At 39.5% G+C, this 26,618-nt stretch overlaps 1 protein-coding gene across 1 annotated transcript in view; it reads right to left on the bottom strand.

Annotated features, from left to right (window-relative positions):
- trpc5a (transient receptor potential cation channel, subfamily C, member 5a) overlaps positions 1-26,618 on the bottom strand; it is a 73,068-nt gene that overhangs the window by 17,858 nt on the left and 28,592 nt on the right. The window contains exon 4 of the mRNA XM_077205223.1: positions 1,201-1,537. Within this exon, the coding sequence (XP_077061338.1) occupies positions 1,201-1,537 (337 nt within the window). The remainder of the gene's footprint in view (positions 1-1,200; positions 1,538-26,618) is intronic.

Genomic DNA, 26,618 nt, shown 5'->3' with positions numbered 1-26,618 from the left:
TTCTATCTGTGTAAGCTCTTTTAGGGACTGCTCTCGCTGGTGCTGAAGCACGCAAGGGAACGGTAACTGCGAACACAGACAAGAATGTGCACCTGTCTGTGCGCTGTCTCTCTCTGGCTGGTAGGGTCTTACCAGCTGTAAAAACAGCTTTTGAGCACTCTCACTTGCGCACCTTACCAGCTGTTAGAATAGCCTTTTTGTTTGCTCTTAGAACAAAAACAAAAAATAGAAAGGAGAGAGAGAGAAAAAGACAGCTCGCGCTGCTGTGCTGTCGCGCCCGCACCAGGATGGAGAGGTCCAAGAAAGGCTCGCCTTGGTTTCACACTCTGTGAGTTTGTAGAACTCCAAGTGCTAGGCTCCGAAGCAAAAAGCTGATGTGCAATCGCCCCTGCTGCTCATTATATACCCGCGCTGCGCGGCTGAACAGCTGATGCAAATGATTGCACGCCAATGTGCATTGCCTTGTTTAGTTTCACTCAAAGTAGATTGGCCTCTCTAGCGAGATTCCTATTCTTCGGTCAAGACGTACGTCAGAGTGACCGACTTAACGCTGTGATGCCTGAATTCACTTGTAGATTTGTTTTAGTTATTGCTGTGTTAATTTAATTGTTCATGCTCATTTGCACCACTTTTACATTTAGATTAGCTTTGCCATCATTTAACACTCACTTTTATTTTTAAAACACTAATAACTTAATAATTTAATAACACATCTAAATGTAATCGAATCTCACAATGAATATCAACTGCACATTATAATGCTGTGATGCCTAAACAGTTTTTTTAGACAAAATATAATTTAATTTTAATCGTATTATAATAGGCAATAATAGGATAATATATATATATATATATATATATATATATATATATATATATATATGCATGAAATAGACGTTAAACATTACAAATTAAATCAAACATTTAAATCTATGTCAGTTATATTTTGAATTGTAAGTCAATGTGAAATTTTTAAACTTTAAACTTAAAGGTCTAAAACATGCCTGAAAACACTAAAATAAATTTCAAAATATACAAATATCAAAGCTGAAAATAATCTACAAAAAAGTTGAAAGCTGTTAGGGCTTAATTATAATTGCAGGATTTTATTACTTATGCAATTTCATTATATATTTAATTACTAATTTTTACAAGCGAAACAACCTACATACCCATCATCACACATACAATCATACTCACCCAGCACCCAAGGTAGTATCATCCACTCCACCACAGTGGGCGGAGGGCCCTGTATGTGTAGGTTGGTGCGTGCTATGTGCTGTGAGGCCAGGAGGAGGAGGAAGAGGAAGGTGAGGTAGGAGGCTGTGTGGCAGATAAATTTAATGAAGGGTTTCTTGATGAAGAGCCCCAGCGCGCTTTTGGGAGCCAGCAGGTAGACCAGAGAGAAGACAGGGAAGAGCAGGCCGATAATGAAACACATGACCAGCTTAACAGCCCAGTGACGACGACGCCAGCCAGGAAATCCATCATACCATAGTGTGGCCAAGAGCTGCTGACAGTTTGGCTGTGCCACGAACTGGAGAAAAAAAAGAGAGCTTTGTAAATGGATTTGTAAATGCTCATGCATAATGGCAACCATACGCAGAAGGACTAATTAGCTAGTAGAAAAAAGAGCATTACTCACTCTGACAAGAATGAGCAATATTTCATCTAGATGGGTAAAACTACATATTTTCATAATCCTCTTGTTGGTGGGTGGCATGAATGACTAGTTGACTAGCTAATCTTAAGGAAAACCTGTATAATAACGGTCCACCAGACCAGACTCAAAATCAGATATGTTTTTTATGGGACATTCACAGGATGTATTCAAGTGTCAAAAAACAGCTAGATGGAGCAACATAATGGAACAAGATTAAGTGCAATATTTGGTCTTGAGCTGAACTTGTTGAAGATGTTTTCAACTTCACATGCCAACAATCATGGTCCAAACTTTTGATGGGTTCTCCATTAATCACATTCATGATTTATGATGCATCTTACCAACAACAATACAATTTCTCCTTTAGAGTCAAATGCAAATGCAAAAGTATGCCTATATCTATAAAAATGATAAATACATTTATTGCATAAACATGGCTCGCTTTAAAAGACACACTAATACTGTGATTCATTTCTCTGCGTTTGTTGTTGATTGAAACATGTGTGTTAACACATTTAACTCTGAAATGTCACTCATTTGCAGCTGAATGCGAATGTTGGAACAGGAAGACAAATCACAAAGACAAAGAAAGGGGGTTGAAGCTTTCAAGTCACAAAAAGGACACAAAAGCACAATAAAATTGTCAGAAAATAAAACATATAATGTGCTTGTTATATTCACAATCTTTTAGGGTGCTTTCACACTAGCACTTTTGGTGCATATCCGGGTTCATTTGATGTCAGAGTTCGTTTAATTTGGATGATGTTAACTCTTTTTTACGAACTCGGGTGTTCACCCGTGAACCATACCAGTCTGCATAAAAAGGGTGGCCTAGGGTACTGTTCATGTGAAATCAAGTACGGTTTGCTGCTGATATGAACGCAATCGTAGTAAATCGCAGAAGTGAACCTCTATTAATGACGTATGATTTGATAAAACTGCGTGTTTGAGTGTGTTTCACTCACTTTCCTGACAAGCGTGACTGACGTACTGCAAGCAGAGAGAATGTGTATGTAATTTCTGATCTTCTTCAGCAGAAATGGACTCCCGTGTTCTTTAGAACATTTGCAGTACATTCGCGTCAGACAGACATAAGTGCCATTATGTGCTGATGCTTTGGAAACCAAAGGATCAAAAACCAAAATCTAAAAGTGAGGTAAGCACCATTATGCATTTTGCCACCATCTCCTGCGTTCTCGTAACCATGCAACAGGGGTAAACAGCTGCTGCTTTAAATGCAGTTCTGACAGAAATAATCTAATGTGAACACAATCCAGCGGGGGCAGCAATCGAAATCGGGTTTGAACCAGGCAATCGAACCATGTGTGAAAGCACCCTTAAAGCCATTTAATAACTTTGTGTAAGGAACAGATCCAAATGTAAGCAGTTAATTACTGGAAAACGTGATTTTTTTTTGTCATTTTGAAAGCCCCAGTTATCATTCACTGATTTCCATTACACGAGAGTAGATGTTAAAACTTCATGCTGATTTGTACTCGGCTTTCGCCAAGATAAGCACCAACTAAGACGTAGCTTTACAGTAACCTATGCTTCTCCATCCATTTACGCTTCTTTCCATCTGGTGACGTGAATCTCCTTCTGTCTGGTGTTAATAGTGTATTTGCGCGTCAGCACACACAACGGCTGCAACCACAGTGCGGTCCCCCCATAACAACCCTCTGGATTGAGCGGAGTAGGGAACATCTCTAGGGTCTTCAAGTGGGCACCTTCCGTCCTCAGTGTTTCGTCGACTAGCCCACGACACCTCAAGAGGGCTCGACAGTGACTCTGGCGTCCCAGAGTCAGCCCCCTCCGTCCCCCACTCAACTCAGCCCAGCTTACTGACCTCTACTTCCCTCTTGCTGCTGAGACCTAACCACAATCTCACAATCTCTCCGCAACCCAACCATACGCGCCAAGCCGTTTGACTAAGGCTGTCGAGCCCCACTGGTGCGTTAATATGCAGTTTCAGTGGCAACGGTTCCGTATGGCATACCACCTACCGCAAATCACAATATCTGCCCAACCACCCGTCATTCACGCAATATACAGAGGAACGTAATGACTGTAAATACTATACAACCTCTACAACTAAACCAACAGTGCTGGTGAGACCTAACCACAATCTCTCCGCAACCCAACCATACGCGCCAACCCGTTTGACTAAGGCTGTCGAGCCCCACTGGTGCGTTAATATGCAGTTTCAGTGGCAACGGTTCCGTATAGCATACCACCTACCGCAAAACACAATATCTGCCCAACATCCCGTCATTCACGCAATATACACAGGAACGTAATGACTGTAAATACTATACAACCTATACAAATAAACCAACACCCTTCAAGTTTTCAAGAATTCTACGAAACCGTAGCATGGCGGCCTGTACTCAGCCAGCTAGAATCTTTCCGTCTCAACCACAGCCAGTTGCTGCTCCTTTCTGCTGCTTCAGATAAGTTCTTTACTGTGCGACGCAACTCTTGACCACTGAATCCGACGTCTCTGAGGAACCGGGTTGTAGAGTGTGCCACAAAACCTCGACAACCCACTTCCACTGGATAAACCTGGACTCTCCATCCTCGCTGTTCTGCTTCAGTGGCCAGATGAGCATACCGCAATTTCTTTCTCTCATATGCCTCATCTACCGCATCCTCCCATGGCACTGTTAACTCTATCAGTTGAACAATGCGTGCTGATCCAGACCACAAAACAATATTAAAAAGACTGGCCTGGACATTCTTTAAAAAAATTATGATAAAAAATAAATAAATACAAATACCTTCTGTGATCCACACAAAGTAGGTCATATGGGGTTTCAACAACACGAGAGCAATTAAATAATTACAAAATCTTCATTTTAGGGTGAACTATTTCTTTAATGATGCAAAAAGTATCATTATTATCAATCATTCTCAAAGGAGGAAGTGGAGGATGAATGGAAAAACGCTTCTTTCGAGTGTAAACAAAGCTAATTACCAGTTTAGCACACTGCTGTAGGATACTTGCTTGTAGGAGAGCGTCCTCAGAAAACATCTGCTTTGAAATGAAGCGAGCCAAGAACTGACTCGCCTCATATTTCATAGCCCATTTGTGATAAGTTATCTAGTGGCTATAATGGAAAATTCTGCGTGGGATGACAACACTGCATGATAGATGAGCAACAACTCTATCTCAGATTTAAAAGTTTCAATTGTCAAGAGTTTCTGTAGCAAGCCGGAGAAAGCAATGGCTTCTGAACCAGCCGTGCCCCTCTGAATATCCGCTAAACCCACAGCCAATCATTTGTATCCCACAATCCCCGCTCAAACTCATTGCATATATCACAAAAGGTCCCGTAGGAAAAAGACAATCTACCTCCACTTAATCAAGTAAGCTAATAGAAACACCTGAACCCTAGGGAAGGGATGTGGAAAAGGGTAAAAAGGACACAAGAGTGAATTTAACAAAGAGCTTTGAGAAAGGAGATAGGACAGTAATTTCCTTCAGGTTTTATTTTATAATGAACAGTTTGGGAGGATGGGTCATTTCCCCACACCTGACTTCCTGGTATTTTGTCCATGGTGTGAGAGTAACACTACAGCAATAAGCTTCTTCATCCATCATTATGAACACTAACCTTCAGGCGGCCCTTTGGCTAACAACATCATTCCTCAACCTGCCCACGAAATGAGACTTACAACATCCCAGCCAGCATGCACCACAACAGACTGTAGTAATGACTGACAACACGTGGCTTGTAAGTAAATAAGTGGCTTGGATTCTGACCTGGGAGAATGGTCTTGAAGCAGGGATGGCGCACATATGTACTGCAACACTGTGTTGAAGATAAATGAAACTGAATTACTGTAAAGATGGATGAGTTTGCTGTAGTGGTGTTTCAGTCGACTCTGATATGAATGAAGTGAATGAATCGTTCTTTCTCACTTTCATGCAGTCCTGCGGACTAACTAACTTAAAGTAGTGATGCTACTAACCTAACCACATTCTCTGAACCGTGACAGAAGCTCAGCCACATGATAGCTTTTCCAGTAAATCTCTCAGTACAGAGATTCCCAATCAAGGATAGTTCGCAAAGATTTTCGTCTTGCTTTTTTTAAAGATATAAACCCAAAAGTATGACTGAATTGCATTTAATTTATAAATAAATGAGTCTTTCTTTTGTCTTAATGATAGCCCACAGAACTAAAACCTGTGAAAGACAAATTTCGGTGGCTCATTGAAGGAAGGAGAACCTATGTTTTTTTTTTTATTTGCATTCATTGTTTTAGTTTATACGTGAATGACTGTAATAATATCCACTAATAAATTAAATGATAGTGTTTTGAAGGAATATTTTGGGTAAATGATAAAATGATTTACTCATAATTGAATTGGCATAATGATTCAAGCTGAAGAAATTTATCCGTAAATTAATCTTTTTGGTGAACAGATTCAAACGAGTCAAGCCACTGGGTTCAATTAACACTATAGTCTGTAGGTTTACTCTGAGCGACCTTTATAAGACAGGTCAAAGGGTGAAGAGAGGGACAGGTAATGATGCAATCTGTTGTTCTTCTGCATTGTTTGACGGAAGCGATTACAGAACAACAGATGTCCTGTTCATGTTCTGGTTGCTAGGGAGCAGTATGCTAATGAGGATTGATCTCCAGCTCTGATAATGCAAAGAGTTTAGGCTGGCTCACTCTTGAAGAGTAACTGACTCTAATGCAGAGTCAAAGAATACATTAACTTCCCCTAACACTGTTAACACCTGCATGAGATGAATTTGACCAGCATTATATAACCGTGGCCCCAACAGTATTTGGACACTGATGTCACGCTTAAAAATGTATGAATGCATTAAGTAACAAAATATCAAAACAGCATCTGCAAACAAAGTATGTTAAAGGGTTTTTTCAGATATGGAAGCTTTAGCATTAAATTCTGCCAGGAAGACTCAATTGCTACGTCACTTATTACCTTCTCATCTATCCAATCATGTCTAATACTTGCGGTATAAAAGACCGGTACTTACACATGTTTGAGTTATCAGATGCTGATGCTTTCATTTACCTCCATCCTCCCCACCACCTCCAAGATGGTTCCTTCCCCTCCATCACCAGGATGGTCCCTTCCTATACCTCCCAGGGGGTCGGCTGCGCCCCTGCCTTCGTCTTCAGGCAGGAAATGCAGAGTCCGGACCCTCGGATTGCGAGCTATGGACGGGGTCGACGCCAAAGAACTTTATTGCTTGCTGGGCTATCAATAAATGTATTTATTGTCACAGTATTTATTCTCCAGAGTCTTTCTGGTAGAACTGACTTTTCTGACCCATTTTTGGTCACACTTTAGATTATGGTCCAATTTTGCCTCAATAAACTCCTAATTATTGCTTATTAAGTTAGTATGGTAGCTAATTGTTCATTTTAGGTATTGGGTAGGATTAACGGATCTAGAATAGGGTCATGTAGAATAAGGTATTAAAATGTGCTTTATAACACCGTGTTCTAACACGCGACGCCGCGACACACGATAAAAGGTATCTTTGAAGTTTTGTCCTAACCAGCCGTGACGATTCTGTTTTAGAAACGGTTTCTATTTTTCTGCGACGTCGCGGCTGGAGCAACAAACGCAAAGTGTGGCAATGATAATCTCAGATACTTATCTCAGGTTTATGTGCTTTATTTAATGTTAAACGCTTGTAATGTGACTTTGAATGTCATTTAGTGCTCGCAGCTTTGTAGCTGTAAAAGCAACAATGGATAATTCACCTCAGATCTTGAAATTAAACAAATGGAAACAAGAATGTTCGAACTGTTAACAAACAAGTGTATTCTTTGACAAAGATTTTTTTAGTAACTCAGTTGCCTATGTATTTGAATAATGTTTAAATGGTAGGCATAATATTTGTGTATTTGATAATGTACTGTAGCCTACTTATCAATTTTCTTGAGTGCCGTCAAGATTACTCTCTGCTGTGCACTTGCCGCAAGACTCCGTCAACATGCTGTTCTGATTGGCTGTGGGTTTTGATTTATTTTTGCGCATCTCGCAGCAACATCTAGTGTGGACAGACAGATTATTTGTCGCTTGAATCTTATCGCATCGCGTCCGGTTAGGATACGGTTTAAGGACTAATAAAACAGCCAATTTCCTAGTAATATGCATACGAATAAGCAACTAGTTAGTAGTGAGACTGAGAATTGGACCCTAAACTAAAGTGTTATCATGATTTTTAGTGGACGTATCAAGTCAGTTACCTGCGCAAACAGGTGTAGATTATCACATTAATTATGACTATGCTGACTAGCATAATGCTGACTTGGCAGAACTTTGGATCGTACCACACAAGTCGTGTACGTGACCATTCAGCAAATAGTTATAGCCATCTAAAGATTTATATGCCCTCAGTTTCTCTTTATGCTCGGTTTCAGGTAGGTGTAGAAGCCAGGCCACTCAACCGCCACTCAACCGGAGGTAATCCTGTCAGATCGTCCATCCATTGAGTAAGCGTGTAGGCCTACGGGTCGGCCAATCTGGTTCCGTCCGTTAAAATTAACTTTTGCAAATAACAATCGCAGTCCTGGACAGTGAGGCACTTAGGATTTTCTTCAGTCATTCAAAACTTGCTAACTAGCAAGCTATAAAAACTTGCTAACTAGCGTTAGTTAAAGGTGCTCTAAGCGATGTCGGGTGATGTCACTTCTTGTTCACGTTTAAAGTATTGTCAAACAAAATGGAGGCTAGCTAGACCCTCCCTCCTCCTCAACCCCGCACTAACCCCCCAAACCCCACCCCCAAATCCTTCTTGTCGGTTATTGGCTGGTACAGTTTGTTATGTTTTGTGGTGCGGGTTAGCCCAGTTGTTTTTGTTGCCGTTTTTGGAGCCTGGGGTGTCTGCAGAGACCACATTTTTTTACAGTGTGTTCAGGAGACAGGCATCTAGGGGATAGTGAGGAGATGTTTGCTGTATGTGACAAAAAATGTTTTGACCTAAAAACGCGTGACATCGCTTAGAGCACCTTTAAGCGGCCAGAGGAATCATTCTGCCTCCACCTAAGCTCCTCCGACAAAAAAAATGTCACCATGTTTACTAACTGAAAAGGGGTCTATTTTTCTATCCAAATTTTATTGGAATGGTTTAATGCTCTTATTAGCCATTAAATAACTACACAAAGGACAAATCATGTTTGTGACTCATAGATTTTGTATCATGGGTAATATTTTCTTTAATATACCAGAATATTGTAAAGTTTCTAGGACAAACTGCATTCATCAACAATAACCAATTTTGGAAGTTTTCTCTTTTTAAAAGTATTTATTTGTCAACTCCATGATATACTATGATTTATTAATGTCTTTTAGTGTTGTTTTCTTGTCTGTATCAGTACAGACAATTCAAAACATTTTAAGAACCACTGCCTTAAAATGCAACTTCATTGCAATATAAACAGCCACCAGACAGTTTATTAGGTATACCTTGCTATAGTACCAGGTTGGACTCCCTTTCACCTTCAGAACTGCCTTATTTCTTTGTGGCATAGATTCAAAAAGGTGCTGTTCAAAAAAACAGATTGAGAATATTTGATTTTTGTGACATGGTGCGTTATCCTGCTGAAGTAGCCAAAAGAAGATGGGCACACTGTGGTCATTACATGATGAAACTGGTTAGCAACAATACTCTATGGGCTATGGTGTTTAAACAATGCTCAAAAAATTTCCTCTTGAGGACAAATAAAAATCTATCTAATTGAAGGGGCCCAAAGTGTGCCAAGAAAATCTCCCCCACACTACCACCACCAGCCTGGGTGGTGCGAAATTATGACCCTACCATCTGAATGTCGCTGATGCAAATCGGTGGGGTCCTCTGCTGTAGCCACCAAACAACATCTTTACTGCAGTTTTCTTTACTGCAATTTTTTTTTCAGACAAATTAAGTTGCCATTGGGGATCTTATTGTTCCCTAAACCCCAGACACAGCACCTCCTTAATCTTTTAAAATGGCTCTTTTCTAGGAAATTGTTTCTGTAAGGGTGCAATGATTCCCAAATCCCTTTTGAAACCATCTGCTGTAAAAAGGCTTTGCGCATCAAAGTTTCTCAATATAAGCTGGTGGACTAAATTGCATACTGTATCTGGCAATAAAGTAGGAGGTGAATCAAAACTCATACTGCAGTACAAAAGAGCGCTAGAGAGCGAGGGAGAGAAGGGATGGTGATTCGTTTTCATCTTCAGTGCAATGCAATAATCGTTTATATTCAAATCTGAGAAAAACAGTCATTAAAATCTCATTATACACAGGGTAAAGATTTTCAGCAGTCTTGAGGCTCAAGAACAATTATTAAAAATCCTGATGTCCATAAAATACATATGATTTTTCTAGTATCTTCATACTGAAAGAAAATATTAATATGTTATAGGGAGAATGGACAAAAGGTTATTCAGGAGGTGCATCACTCCCTTTATGTTACCGAACAAGCACTATTTAGCTGCCACTTTGACTTTATTTGAGTAATGGAACTTGCAGACCTGACAAGGCAGTGGGTACAGGCTACAGGCTACTTTAAGTCGCATTAGTACAGAGTTATCGGCATGTCAGCTGCATCTACTTGAATCACGGTCTGAAAAGACAGTGTCTCATTAAGTTCCTCAAAAACAGAAGACAGTATGTTTGAAAAAAGTTATCTAGAGTAAAGTAAGCAATTACCGGCTGCTTTTTTCAGGATTACATAACAGATTTTTTCCCCCTCATGATGTTTATTTGGGTTTATTTTCGATTTTGAAACATACTGTAAGACATGTTCATGGATCAACATATTTTGCTGATCCTGGAACAAAATTACTGTCCAAAATGTAGTTCTAACCATATCCATACCCCTAAACCTAACCCTACCAATAACGTATCCCTAAATGCAGAGGGAAATAATAGATGAATAACACTGATGTAGAAGCACCTAACCCTGGCTGTAAGCCTTAACTTGACAAACTGTAAGCTTGTCTCTCAAATCTGATTGGAATTTTGTTCCAGGATCAACAAAGATGGTGATCCAGGAACACGTTGTACTTTTTGTTCTAAAATAAATGCAAGAATAACTTTATAGTGTTAGTAATATCTCAAGATGAACACTTACTGAAGCAACTGAAGCAAGCTTTACTTGATTCTTTATTAATAATTTTTTTTGAGAAAAAAATGATACACCATGCTTTTAAAAGATGATCTCTAACTCATCATTCTGGTTGGTTACACTTTTTTTAAGGTGACGTACAGTAGTTACATTGTACTAAAACATACGGTAAATAAAAACATACTTTAGCCACCAAACAACATCTTTTCTGCAGTTTTCTTTTCAGCAATCTCAAAAGCTTACAGAAAAACAGCAAGAGTACACTTTGATCAGTATCTTTATTTTATTTTATAAAAATAGCAACATCTGTGCCAAATTACATATTTTTGCCCAGTTTGTGCCTCCATATTCTCATGACCTATATCATACTACACGAGTCATTAAAGCCTGATGTATCAAATATAATATAATATTATGGTATACAATGACAATACAGTTATTAATTGCTTATTTAAAATGCAATGGTCTAATTTTCTATCAACAAGTAGTCCTTTTTTGTTGTTGTTTAAATTATTGACCAAATTTTAGGGTTAGCTTAGCTTCGATACTTGGGGAGATCAGGTATTCAAACTCTACACTTCTAATCTTTCCCTCCCCACCATGCGGTTCTCCTTCAACCTCCCCTAATAAGCGTTCAGCTTGCTCAATTTTATTTTGCACAGTTCAGGTCAGATGTGATTTAAATGCTAATTCACTTAGTCTCTCCAGTCCCCATAGCTGCATTGTTGCTGCAGTGCCACTGCAATTCTGTAAAGCCCCGGCAGCGCTCCAAACGACAGATCACGAACACTGTAAGCAGATTGTCATTTGCTCTTTAGCTGAGCATGAGCAAGCCAGCAGATAATGCACCGCTGGCTCCAGGATGTGTCGGGTGCCACTCCAGCCAAACTTCACAAATCATGATGTCAATTCTTACTTGCTCTGCACAACAGAGGAGTAAATATTAATTTCATATTGTTCAACTGCATGATGTAATTGTATTTCATCATATGCACTCTCAATGACAACATTATAATTAAAAGAAGTAAATTAGTTTGGATTACATAACAGTCTCCCCTACAAAGGGTAACCAACTGCATATCCAATAATGTCAAAGACCTTTAAAGCATTATAAGATAATCGTCAGGTGTTACGAAGCAGCAAATACTGATTATTTACCAACCTCTGCCTTCAAGCAAATCAGGAATAATGTCAAGTTTGATAGATCTTTAAATAGATTCTTTATTAGATGAAAAAATAGCTTAACGAGAACATTTTAAACCTGAAGTACTTTTTAAGAACTTCTCAAGGAAAAAACCCTAGGAAATCATTTCACAAGCACAGTTGTCCTTCCTGTGAGATATATACATATATATATATATATATATATAAATTATTTTTTTGAACAAGGAAGGACATATTAGGGCAGGACATATCAAAGTACGGCATCGTGCAGCAACAAGCTTGACCACAAAATAAGCTATATCACACCCATATATATTAAGGGCTTATTATGGCTTAACATCATATTAATCACTTTAATATAAACGTGTGATTAGTCGACTAATGGATGACCACTAGTCAACTAGAAAAAACTTTAGTCGGGGAGAGTCCTAATATAGATGGCCTTAAAGCTACCAGATATAAGCTACAGTATAAGCCACTGAACACCAATAATGATGTCAAGGGTCTTTAAAGAGCTATGCTCATAATTTGTGCTCAAATAGAAAAATGCTCAAGAACAATATAATGGTTATATTCCACTAACCAAGCTCTACTAAACACCAGTCTAACATACATCAGAAGTCCAATCGCAGTGCTGTACCGCATGAGAAAACAAGCTGTAAACACTTCCCCTTATTTCCTGAGTGAGGAATCATCTGGACGTGTTCTCCAGGGCACAATCCACCAGTGAGAACTTTTACAACCTGTACACTCACTCACCAGCAAACCCACAGAATAGATAAAAATAACCGCTGCCAGTGATGGAGAACGAACGAGAGGGAGAGATTAAGAGATGGAGGCGGAGGCCAGCGAATAAGTGAGAGATGCAGAAATGCAAGTGTAAGACTCTGGAGTGAAGAATAATCGCTCGCAGCTTTTTCCACTGAGGTCTTCTGTCCCTGTTTGTACTGTAGAAACAACATAGGGAGGGGAGGACGCAGAGGGGATAGCTGAGGGAAAAAAGTCAAAGAGAATCTTGATGAGAAAGAATAAGAGTAGGATGGAGACCAAATTTAAAAAGATGGAATGGGCTGTTGGAGATACAGTATGGATAAAGCACTAACTCTTGGCAGATGTCACGGCCGCTGTCCTCACAGGTCTGAGAAATGGTGTTTCACGGGCATATTAATAGACATCGTGCCACTTTAGTAAGCTGTGCCCGCTGGCATGTTTAACTGTCAAAATGACATGGCAAACGATCCCAATATTTCTCTGCACAATGTGTAAATACCGCTTTAATACTCGGAATTGAATTATGAACAATGCTAATGTATAATTCAGCCATTTATATGATGAAATCCATCATAATTCATATTTAATCTGGCCACTAAGCACAAAACAACTTTGAGCTAAGCGCAATAAATATTTCATGGCAGAATTCAAAGTACAATCGGAGGTGAAATGTTCAGATCAGCAACCACACATTCAGATTTTTTTGAGTAATAATGAATGTCATTACAGCACAAGAGAAAGACAATGATATCGAGCAGAGCAGATTGTGAACAGTGAAACCATTGATTTTAGTTTAACTAATCTGCCTAAAATGCAGCTGAATCACAATTATACACTGAAGTGCTTGCTGAGGTGTGAAGTGGTTTAATCGATACATAATATAAACAGTTGTAGGTGACGTTTAACACAAGGCAAGTAAGTTGAAAGATATAATTAATGCCTTGCTGAACCTGATGCAGAATATGCATAAATGTCACAACAGCACACATCAGATGCTGAGAAAATTCAGAGAATCTTCTTAACAAAACTGTGCAACTATCCAGTTTACCTACAGCAGTGTTAACATAGTTTATGAAAAGTTTTACTTTCATATTTTACTTTTTATGCATTTTTTTTTGTCATGATCTCAACATAGCAAAACATGTTTTCTCAGGACCCTGACTCAACTCTCAAAATACAATATTTTACATTATATACTGTTTCAAATAAATGATCACAGTTTCTACAAAAATATTAAGCTGTTTTCAACAGTAATAAAAATAAATGTTTCTTGAACAGCAAATTAGCATATTGAATGATTTCTGAAGGATTATGTGATATTGAAGTCTGGAGTAATGATGCTGAAAATTCAGAATGGGTGGTTAAAACATTCACATTAACAAATATGTATTGTCAACTATGCACCAAAAGCCAAGATAAAATTTTGTCTAATGGGTTATCCCTCGTCATAACTTCCTTGTGATTTTAAGTTGTTGAGAGAAATCGGCTTGTCACAAAAAACACTGGAGTGCTGGTTAATTTATGCAGTTCCTGCTATTCTTAACGAGTGAGATGAATAAATGACAAGGCTGGGCAGGGTAGTGTAGTGTAGTAGAAGCAGACGGGCAGTGAACTGAAACTCTTGTTCTCACACAAGCTGCCAAGAATAAGCCTGATGTTACTGTATACCCAGAAAGTCATCTCTCTTTTTTCCTGGCTGGAATCAGCTTTGTCTCTCTTTCTCTCTGCCTCTCAGCTTCCTTTAACCTCTTTCCCCTGCGTCCACCTTCCTGCTTAGTCCAATTTACAGCTCATATTAATGTTTGATGAGGCTATGAATGAGCAAAACAGCACATATATAATTTTTACCAGTATATGACATCACAAGTAGGATAAGTGCGCACAAGAAGCTTGTACTATAATTAAAACAAGACTGTACAATATGTCGATTGCCAGAAAAGTGAGTAATGTTGCCAGTGCAGGCAATATGTACTGTAACGGTAGAAAGCCAATGACAGAATGTAGTGTTTCCTTAACATCCTGTCTACTAAGATTTCTTTATCTGGTTGTTTTTAATAGACATAGTATCCTTCACTGTCCATCCTACAGTCTTCACTGTATCTCAGTGGTTGAAATAAGTAAATTAATATAAAAAATCATCCAAAAATACTATTAATACCTGCCTCAGGACCTTACACAATATAGAAAGAGTTTTTTAAACAAAATGCAGGGCATATCCCCTGTAGCTTGTGGGCAAGAACGGGACGCACAATAGGTCAGTATTCACCATTAACTGAATGCTTTTCACCTGCCTTACAGCTACCAGACACTCCGACTGATGCATATGATCAAATAGACAGATAGACATGCATCCCGCGTCTACTTCTACTCTTATTTAGCCTACCTATTTGCCAACTGAGGCTACTTTATATTTTTTCTGCTGTTTTACAGCTCTTGTTTGTCATCTTATCTTTTGTTTATTCGCTCTTTTTGTTCATAATGAAGCGCGCGTGTCGGCTCCACCTAAGCGTCGCGCCAGCCACAATTTCATGTCGCGCCTGCCTCAAGATCGGAAAGGCGCGAAGCTAAGTTGTGGCTGGCGCAACGCTTAGGTGGATCCACGCGCTCCTAATGAACAAAAAGAGCGAATAAAACGTAAAATAAGATGGCAAAGAGCAGTATTTTACTGTCTGTTTGCACACGTGCATCAAATTGAGTGTCTGGTAGATTTAAACAGTGAGAGATCTTGAGCCAGACGCGATGCTAGGTTGTGGCTGGCGCAACACTTAGTACATAGGTGTCAAGACTCGCTCTCCAGATTAAAACGGCGGAAAAAATATAAAGTGGCAAATAGGTAGGCTGAAGAAGAGTAGAAGTAAACGCGGGATACATGTATATCTGTCTATTTGATCATATGCATCAGTCGGAGTGTCTAGTAGCTGTAAGGCAGGTGAAAAGCGTTTAATTAATGGTGAATACTGACCAATTGTGCATTCTTGCCTGCAAGATACAGGGGATACGCGCTGCATTTTGTTTAAAAAACACCTACTATATTGTGTAAGGTCCCGATGCATGCGCGTATAACGGTGACGGGTCGAGTGGCAGGCACATATATCCGTGACGGGTCGAGTGGCATGCGCATATATCCGTGACGGGTCGAGTGGCAGCTGCCCCTAGCGGTGATGGGTTGAGTGACATGTCGAGTGGCAGCTGCCCCTGCCACCCAGAGATTTTACCCCCTCTCCAACGCTGGCGAGAGTGTGCACAGCTATTAGTCATCCACACCGTTAAACTTCATTGGTAAGGTGCATATAGCTCTTATTCATCTAGGCTGGTTTCAAAAACGTAAATTAATTTAATTCCTTTTTTTAGTCATAGTCTTTCAATCAGAGATCTAATCTTGTTTTAATTTGTCACGATGCTACCAACATAACATTATAAACCATTATGCTTGTGATTACAGGAGGATTGCCTTCGTCTGTCCAACTAGCCACTGTTTTTCCTGGGTTTAATCATTCTGTTTTATTTTTCATTTCTTTGGATGTATGTGCGTGCCTCGGAGATCTGCCACCATCGTTCAGTGCGGACCAGGAACTAGGTTGGCCTACGGTGGAGGCCTGTTAGTGATAGCCTGCAAACCTAAATGTTTTGTTTGTTTGTTTTGTCTGTTTGTTTGGTAATCATTATATCACCGTATTTGGCCTATATGGCATTGTGCAATATCTCCTTTGCGGACAGTGCTTATTTTGCAGTTTTCACTAGTGTGAAACGCCGTGTTAGTGTGTGTGTGCAGCCTATTTGGTGTGAAGTATCTCTTGCAGTGTTGGAGTGTGTGTATAGTATCTATTTATTCGACTTTATTCACTGTAGCCTATGTATTATGAGACTTATACTGTACACTATAACTCATCTACTATGAGACTTTATTCACTGTGACTTTTTATTATTGTAGAATTTCGTCCACTGTTACCTACGTGGAACATTTGCTTGCTCTGAGTGCCAACCAGTATATTATTGTCTAGTTTTAATAAAGTTTTAAGTTTGAGTAAATCAGTCCCATTGGACATCACCTGCCTAGATAGCTTGAAGGGGAGCGCAGTTTTTTTTTTTTTTTTTTTGCTTAGTCTAGCTTATGTATTCAAATTTTGCGCTTGAGAGCGCCCCCTGGGGGTCACATATGTAAATGTAAAAAACACAACCAAAGGGAAAAAATTATACGTGTTTGGTTAAGTGATACAGTTTTCATTTAACGCACAAGGGGACCCATGTTCAAATTCTGATCTAATAATGAAATATTACAGTTATAAAATAATTTCAAATACCAAAATGACTAAGACTAAAACTGGTTAAAGCTAAATAGAATAAAATAGAATATTAAAAACAAATAAAAATGACAACAGCACATAACAAAATTAGAATAACAAAGTAAAATGACAAAAAAATGAAAACATAAAAAATAAAAGCAAAATAATTTTGAATAAACACTATGATAGTATATAAATAATACTATACTGTTTATTACAAAATACACTTTATACACATTCCCCAAGAATTTCCTATAATCTCTCTATTATCCTATGAATATAAGGGTCAAAAAGAAAAGCAAGAAATTGTGGATTCCTGTAACGAAATAAGTCATCAAAGCGGAGAAGCATTGATTGTCTTTACACACATGGCCTAGAACAGTAGAATAGAGCAGCAGAGTGCTATAGAGAAAGAATAAACCTATCTCTCTCTCCTCCCTTGCTCTATCAGAACAAAAGAAGCCATTGCGGCTCAGTTGGCCGGGAGCGATCCAACCTGCCGACCAGGCAGAGTGAGAAATTGATTTGTGTTGTATTATTCAGCAACAATTTGTTCTCAGTCAGATACTTTTACTGTCTTTTCTTTATCTATCCCTTATCCTTTCTGCCCCTCCTCACTCTGTATGTGTGTTTGACTTGGATCAGTACGAGAAAGAGAGAAAATAATGTTTTGAGAGAGGGAGCGGAGGGAGAGTACTCTAATCCCAGGGTGCCATTAGTGAGCGTGCAGTGAGAACAGAGCGAGCAATTCCTCCGGAAGGGTGCAGAGCTAAAAATAAAGGGAGATATCCAATGTTCATCCAGTATCCAGCATGAAGACCAAGCGGGAGATCAGCGGTCTCCTTCACCTGACCTGTCTTAGGGTACGTTTACACGACAACTGTGTACTAAAAACAGAAACGTCTTTCCTTTGCGTTTTTGAAAAGTTCTGCATACAGACGACAATGTTGTCAAAACAATCCACATTCACACGGATCTGCCAAAATGACACAAAATATATATATATATATATATTATGCATGCCAGGCTAGTAATGGCGATGTCACTTTGTAAAGAAACACTACGTGATTACGCACATACACATTCTTCTACAGTGCCAGACTGAACATGCAATACAGTGGTGCAGAGATGACATAATTTTGTAGGCCAAAACATGGAAACAAGTTAACTTCCGGTTCCATTGTCCCAAAGTCAATGGGTTTTTTGTTATATGCCTGAAATGAGGTCTGTGGCAAACACAAGCTCAAGATATTTTCACGGTTTATTTTGTGACATAAAATGTGACTTTTTTTAACCTTTTACTTGTTTTGAAAAAGTGGCTACTAACAAGTGGCTAAATGGGACTATAGAGGTTGACGGGGACATTAAACGGCATCAGCCGAACAGGTAAACTCATCTACTCACTAGTCCGCTATCACACCCTCCTTCTAATCGCACTCTTAAAAACTAGTATTAACTTAAACTTTAAGGCAAAAATGTTTTAAAACAAAGAGTTGTCGGAAGCTCAGTGATGGTGATGTTGAAGTCATGCGACTGTGGTGTAATTCGTATATAGACAACGTTTAGCTTTAGACTCCTGATGATTGTATGTATGCAGGCATCCCAAGTCTCCCGGAAGTTTCGGGAGTCTCCCGCATATTGATAGCGGCTTTCTGATGCAAGCAAACTAGTTCAAATCTCCCGGAATCTAGAGCTTGCGAGCTCCAAACCGTGTAGCGCGCACGGCAGAGAGGTAGAGAGCGAGAGACCTTGCGTGTGTGTGCAAATGTGCGTGTGTGCCTCATGAAGCGCATGTAAACCCCCCCACGTCAACAAAACCGAACAATGACACAAGGTGGGTAAATGCTTCATGTGTCTTAAAATTACTGAAATGTCTTTATTTTAATCAAACTGAAGAGTTCTATTCTGAGGTACTAAATGAAGTTTGTTCATTTAGGCTACTGAGATATTCAGCCAAAAAAAAAAAAAAAAAAAAAAAAAATATATATATATATATATATATATATATATTTACACATTAGTTTAGAGACCAATTCTCACTATTAACCCGTTACTTATTAGCTTGCATATTACTAGCATATTGGCTGTTTATTAGTAGGCCTACTTATAATGCACATATCAATGCCTTATTCTTCATGACCATATATTCTACATCCCTTAATCATACCTAATACCTGCCGAAGAACTTTTTTACAACTGGTTCACTTTATCACTTGAGAATACAAGAATACTGAATAGCAAACCGAGTTCAATTTCCCAATTTGCTGAGTCTAATTACTGAAACTTGAGTTTTGATTTCTGTTTCAGAAGAAAAAAAAAGAAATCCAGTGCATAGATTAGTGTCCTAGAATAATATTTACAAAATGTACACACTTCAGCTTGATGAGGTCATTAAAGCTTTAAAGTAAGCATGAAACAGAAATAGCGATCATCTTTTTCTTCTTTGTTGTGATGCATATCCAAGTGTATGGAGCCCCAGACATGAAATGTAAAAAAAAGGAAAAATAAATAGTTTCCACGAATTAAGAATTTCTTCCAATGATTTATTAATTTGTTCCCACGTTTTAGTTAAGTCGTGGCATTGATTTAACAGCAGGAGGGAACAAATTAATAAATCATAGGAAGGAATTACTACAACTTGACCATGATTGACCTAAAATGTGGTAACAGATCAACTTATCAATCACTTTTAAGTCCCCTTCAATAACACTGGCCAAATCCCAGAATCCACCTCTGTACAGTTAGAACAGCAGCAGTTGTGTCTATCGATGCGCGTGAATACAGCACAGATTTCAAGCAGTAGTTCAGATGAGAGGTGAGGTAAGGAGACTGAAGCACAGCAGTTATTGAGCGAAGTGCTGCTCAGAGTATATGGGGTATGTAATCCTTATCGATTCAAAAAGCGAATGTTGTGATGAGGGAATGGGGGGAGGGGGGTTTAAATCAACTGCAGTAAATCAACTTTTCTCCCTCTTCCAAAATTACAGAAAAGAAGAGATGATGGAAGGACAGGAGGTGATGAGAAAAAAAATGATGAGATGGGAACGACATCAGAAGAAGGATAGAAAGGGACTATAGAATATTTTTTCTATCTGATTGCTTAGAAACCTCTCCACAAAAACCCCCCACATAATTCAGGGTATCATTCATTTTCATACAAACAACATGGGATAAGTTACACACCAAACTGCAACTAATTTCAATAAAGCTGATATCAAATAAAAGTTGAAAACTTACAATAAACACAATATAAAATGGCATCTATTTTCAATTCTTTTTGGCTGAATATTATCCGCAGCCGAAATTTCAGGGCATCACTAATTTCAACATTGAAAAAAATGACATGCTTTTTTTTTTAAAGGACAAGTTCGGTATTTTACACTTAAAGCCCTGTCTTAAGATCGTTTCTGATGAAATAGAGCGGTTAAGATTGAAATTTGGACACATGCTGCTGTAAAATAAGTGCGCCTCTAGAATGCTCGATTATGATTGGTCATTGACTGTATTCCGTCCTGATCACCCTGTCTTGGTTTATTTTGTAATAATGAATTTTGGACTGTACAAGGTGGACATGTAATATGTAAAAATAAACATGCATAAATAAAATAAAAAATAAATAAAAAGAAATTAAAGCTAAATAGAAATATTTAAAAATTACCAAAAAAATTACCAAAACTTAAATTAAAATTAAAATAAAAACTTAAAATATAAAAATAAAAGATGATTCAAAATATAAATAAATACTATAATATAAATACTAAAATAACACTGATACTTAATGTTTGAAGCTTGTTTCAATCCCTATAGGTATCAGTAATACTAATTGCATCTACAAGATGAAAATCCATAAACCAAGCAGATGTCTTGCCAACGTTTTTGTACAAGGTTGTACAACCCTTTATCAGCAACAAAAACAACCAAAAAGACCAGAACGTTCAGAGACCAGAATCATCCCATTAAAGGATAGCTCTAAGCAAAAGCCCAAAGGCTCTTCCTCAGACCTGTGAGCATATACCGGTAATTAAATCCATAAGCAGCATTATCTGTCACAATAAAAACCTTGAGTGATGTTTCAAGCAAGCCTGTCTAGCTGTATTTGATTCTCTGCACTCTCCTCACCTTTTCAGCCCAGTATTATGCCGTCATCTTCTCTGACTCATTTCATTGTCATATTAACAATTTATATTAGACAAAGCGCTGTGTGAAATCTCAAGTAACTAGCTAGAAATCTCAAGCTAATGTTTTCTCAATTTTTAATCTCATCCTAAAACTTTAATCACTACAAATATTATGGCACACTAAATGTGCTCATAATAATCTTGATCCCTCTTTCAATTGTAATTGGCTCATAGCGTCACATCTGTCTTGACCATCTTCCCCTTGTGTGCATATGCGTACAGCATTCTGATCTGTATTCACAGCAGCTTTCCTTGAGGTGCACAAAACAATTAGAGCTAATTGCAGGAGCAGTCTCGTAGGGCCAGGGCTGACATCACCTCTGACTGACAGGAAGAGAAACCAACCACTTTGACATAGGCCTCTCAAATCCTCCATTGGATCAAGTGTCAGTTCTGCAAGACTGTTTGGGTTTCAAAATGAAAAAGATCACTGGGATCTCCCTAGAGAGCCCATGACGGTTTTTAAAATTGATTTACACAGTCTCAAGTAAACATAACTTGAGGTGGTTTCCAATGCACCATTATGGTGTTTTTCACACAATTTTGATTGAAAAGCATGATAACCTTTAAAAAATGTAGTAGACCTTGGATGTTTTACTGATATTTTTTTATGGAAAACGTAATAATTTGATGAATAAAATGTCAAAAAGAACAGTATTTCCCTATCAGTAGCGCACGTTCGAGGTAGTCGATGTGTAGACTGATTAGGATCATGCCAGGGAGCCTGTCACCTTCGAGTACTGTTAAAACGAGCCAATGCACATTGGTGTGCGTGAAATGCATCACACACTCCGCCCCCGCGGTGCGGGTATAAATACGGAAGTGGAATGCATGCAGTAGTTGTCTTTCGCTTCGGAGCCAATTGTTCTGATGTCTCTGAAGAGTGCTGTTGTTATACAACGAGCGAGTGTGTCGGTATTCTTCTGGAGAGACTCTCCCGGTGCTGGTAGTTTTACAGTGCAGTGCAGCGGTAATCGCAAGCTTTGAAGCTCTCAACTGCTGTTTTTACAGCAAGCTGATTTCTGTGTTTGTGTGTTGACGGCCGGTTGAGGGCGGAAAAGTGAGTGCTTCACTATTTCAGTTCACTGATTTAATGTTGCCACGGTCATTCCCTGTGTGCTCCGGCACTGGTGACGGGTCCCATTTCTAAAAGGGCAACACGAGTTTGCGTCTTTTTCAAGATGCCATTCCATCCATGCGTTTCTGGATGCGTTAGGGCTCTGTCCCCCTCTGACGGTCACAAGAGCTGTATCACGTGTCTGGGTTTAAAGCACACTGAGGCAGCTTAGCTCTACGCTCCCCACGCATGTCACAATTCACCCGCCACCTCCTCCTCGGAGTCAGATGCTTCTAAGGTTGCTTCTTTCCATTTATTACTTCTGGCCTGCTCAATCGTGCCGCTGACGAGCCTCACGACAGCCTCTGGCCCAGAGAGAGTGGAGACTCCGTCCCCCAGGCGGTGCAGCTGTTGGGACCACTTTGGGCCACACAGCTACATTTGTTGCCCCTCCAGACTCGTCCCTTCGTCAGTTGTTTTTTCCTCTGTCTGAGTGGACTCCCCTCGACACAGAGAGACTCTGGCCACAACTGGCCCCGGGGCCCCTCGCAGAAAAATGCGTTCCCCAGTGAGCCTTCTTGCACACATCTGTGCTAAAGTCAGAGAAGAGATGGAGCCTCTCCTCTCGACAGCCCTTCCTGACTCTTTCATCTGAGTACATTCTCAGGGATGGGGATGATGGCACCCGGGTTTAGACCTTGCAGAATTCCAGGTCTATTTCTAAAAGAATGGGACGCGGAGGTTCTGGTTGCTACCGCAAGAAGTTTTATGTCATATAGACCATCAGCAAGGAGACTGAATCTGCCTCTTTGTCCTCTTGGGACTTATCTCTGGTGCTACTGCACTGCAGAGATCTCCCTTGAGCCCTGCAGGCAGTGAGTTAAAAATCCTGTTTTTAGAAAAAAAGTTCTCCTGCTTGCTAGGTCTCTATCTAGAGGGTAGGGACTTGCACGCACTTTCAGTCAACGAATCGTGCCTGGAATTCTGGCCAGCTACTCTCATGAAATTCTGAGACCCCGCCCTGGATATGTGCCCAAGGTTCCTACCTCTCCTATGGGACTAGGTGGTGAACCTGCAAGTGCTGCCGCGGAGGAGGCAGACCCAGCCCTGTTTTTTCTCTGTCCGTCCACTCCATTGCGGTTAGACGTGCTCAGAATGCAAAACCTGGACCTCAGACCAGCTCTTGTCTGTTACGGAGACGAGCAGAAGGGAAGGCTGTTTCCAAGTAGAGGTTGGCCCACTGTAATAGTGGTTGCCTTCATCTTGGTGAGAAAGTTTCCCAAGATGCATGTGCCCACCTTGGTGGTGAGCTCCTCCTATGTGAGAGAATTGCTCGCTCCTAGGCGTTGACACAGAGTGCCTCGCTGAACAGATGTTAAATAGAGTTGGGGGCTGGGCGAAACCTATCACATTCGCTAGAGAAATACCCTATGTGTCAGTGGGGATTTCTTTAAGACTGCAACGGAAGCTCGGCTTCCCCTATAATGTTAAAAAATTAATGGTCAAATATGTACTATTGTGTTAACATTTGATTGCAGTTTCGAAGTGTTGGCTTGCTGCGCCATTCCCCTCCCATGGACTGGATACGTACGCTATTCTTGCTCCAGTTGAGTCCCCCTTATTTGCCGAACCCTGTTGAGTTCCTCCATACCCTTCGGCAAAGGACCTGGCAGAACGTCCGAAGCCAGGGCCTATCACTCGTATGCACTGGTGGAACCTGTGTTAGGCTGGGTCCATATGCCGTGATCCCTGCGGTGAGCCCGTGTCTTCCTGCTGTCACTGTCCGGTTGAGTCTCCCCCCTGTCATAGGCTGGAGCCACCCCAGTGACATTACATATGTTGTACTGCCCAGTCTTCCGCCCAGTTCATATGTGTATTTCCACATGTTACTTCCCTTCGGGCAGGATGTGGCTTCCACACCGTCCCTTCCTTCCTTGAGAGGGCACGCTTTCCCAGTGGTCCTGTGGAACAGCAGTGATTTCCCTGCCTAAGCTCTTCCATCCCCGCCTGAAGTTGTGGGAAGATCAGGAGGCTTTTGTCTAGGCACTGGTAGGTGGCAGCACTAGTGCCGTTTTAATTGGGATCCCAATCAGTCGACACGTTTTCTACGTTGAACGTGAGTGACTGAAAGGGAACGTCTCGGTTACGTATGTAACCCCCGTTCCCTGGAGGAGGGAACGGAGACGTATTCCCGTCGCCACTATTGCTGGACCACCGCTGACTCTGAGTTACGCTCGGCTCCTCAGCGAAAAACAACTAGTGTGTGCATCCATTTCCTTATTTATATGTATTTTTATGTTAGTGCTTTAAGTTTGATAATGTCAAGTAAACAGTAATAAAGAAGTAAGGAATTATGTACAACAAACCAGTCATTATCATAAAATTAACCCAATATGCAAACCATTGCCCTAAAAAAGTTTATTTTGACTAAACATTATCCCACTTATTACACGCAGTATGACCAAAATAAACCCTCAGTTGGACATTGATATTGTTTTTGATTTAAATATTTGCTTTGTGATGGAAGGCAAAATAGCCAAAATGTTGAAAGAAATTCAGTTCAAATGCTACATTTGAAGTACAATTACTTCAAGTACAAATGAAGTCTACATCCAAATATGTTCAGAAAATGCTGCAAACATTTTACCTAGCACATCACTCCCTTGTTTTTTCTTCTTCTTCCAAAACCTAGTGATCTGCCAACAGAGGAAGCATTTTAAGGCATTATTGGACTGCTTCCAGTATGAAAGCGGTTCCAAAAGGTAGGTTTCAAAACTTAATTATGCTGCCTTCTTTTGGCCAAATTCTAAGACAGCATCATGTATCTTTTGTGGAGAATGCAATCCCATAATGCACTGCGACAAGCTCAGTGGAAAAAATAAATCCAAGATGGCAGATGAGGAGAAATGGAGATTACATGTATATTGCATTCAGTACTAAGAAATGTCAATAAAAATGGTCCAGTGTAATTCAAATATAACCCAATATTTGTGTGTGATGTATTTTTATGTTTATAAGAGTATTGTGTCATTTGAAATACATTTTAAGTCAAGTCTCAATTGCAAAGCTCTATTTATTTGTTGCATTGATTGATATAACCTAGAGAATTTCAAATTACTCCCAATTTGGATGCTGACTTAGAAAGCAGCTGCCTATAGGCAGTAGGCAGTGTGGCAGCTCACAAGGTTTTGGAACAAAGCTCCTGTCTTTCATCTGCCTAGTGCTTCTTTCTCATTGTCTCTATCTCCTGTCTTTCTAATCTCGTCAAACCTCTGGTCTTCAGCACACATCGTACCCCCCTGTGGATCAAAAAGTTCAGAGAGAAAGATAGAAAGGCACTTACTGCTTTAGGTTTGGAACAAGACATTCTAAAGTAGAGAATATTCCAAGGGTCTGCAGAATAATAAATTGCACACAAAAAAAGCGAGTGGACTTTTGCCATAAAATGAAATTCATTCATAAGCTAGATTTTTCTCTTGCTGCTAAAATTTTGGGCTGCTGAACTTTTGGGTTGAATTGGCTTATGTCATGCACCTAATGGAATAACAAGAATGACAATAAAGGCATGACAATTCAAAATTGATGTGTTTATGCTCCATTGCTATGGCAAATTTTTCTTTTTACAAAAAGTTTAAATCAAGTGCAAAAAATGTCATGGTGTATATGGGTGCATCTCTGAAACCTGTAAAGAACATGTCCAACATTTCACTCCAAAATGATATTTTGCTTAAATAATATGAAGACTATTTTTATAAAAATTTAAATTAAAATAAAAACGAGACATTTTCGAAAACGTTTTCTTCTGAAACTGCATTACAATTACATTATAATGAATTCAATAAAAAATAAATAAACAGAGATATAAATGTAAAAAAATAATAAAAAAATAAAGCATATATACTACATTGTAGCATTTTTGTACTGCTTTTAATTTATGCTGATTTCAATTTATATATATTATAAGAACAACTAAAGAGAATACTGAGAATTAATGGGGGGGGGGGGGGGGGGGGACGTATGCTGATGCATTATGGTATTGACAATTACATACATTTCCCTCCTATAAATGTGACATAAAAAATAAAAGGCTTCATTATTTTCTACAAAACTATAAACTTCCTTTAGATTTGGGGGTGATATTTCAAGATAATGTTTAATGGACATGTTTTCTTGAGATTCACACATAATCTTCAAGTGAGGTCTGTGCTGCCTATGCTGAAGCCATAGCAAGCAGAGAAGTAGTATGTCCATTGCTGGAGGTAAATCTCAGATACAATTGCAAAAAACAGCCAGACTCACAGTAATAGACACTTTCTCCGAAAGCATCATTCAATAAAGTGAAGGAGAAATCTCCCATCGTACGGTCAACATCAGACTGGGTAGAAATGACCAGCAACAGG

This window comes from Siphateles boraxobius, unplaced genomic scaffold (genome assembly GCF_051911475.1).
Source record: "Siphateles boraxobius isolate OS27281-9 unplaced genomic scaffold, OSU_SipBor_1 53, whole genome shotgun sequence".
NCBI classification, from domain to species: Eukaryota; Metazoa; Chordata; class Actinopteri; order Cypriniformes; family Leuciscidae; genus Siphateles; species Siphateles boraxobius.
Note: the sequence above shows the minus strand (reverse complement) of the source record. Positions and strands in the feature narration are given on the sequence as shown.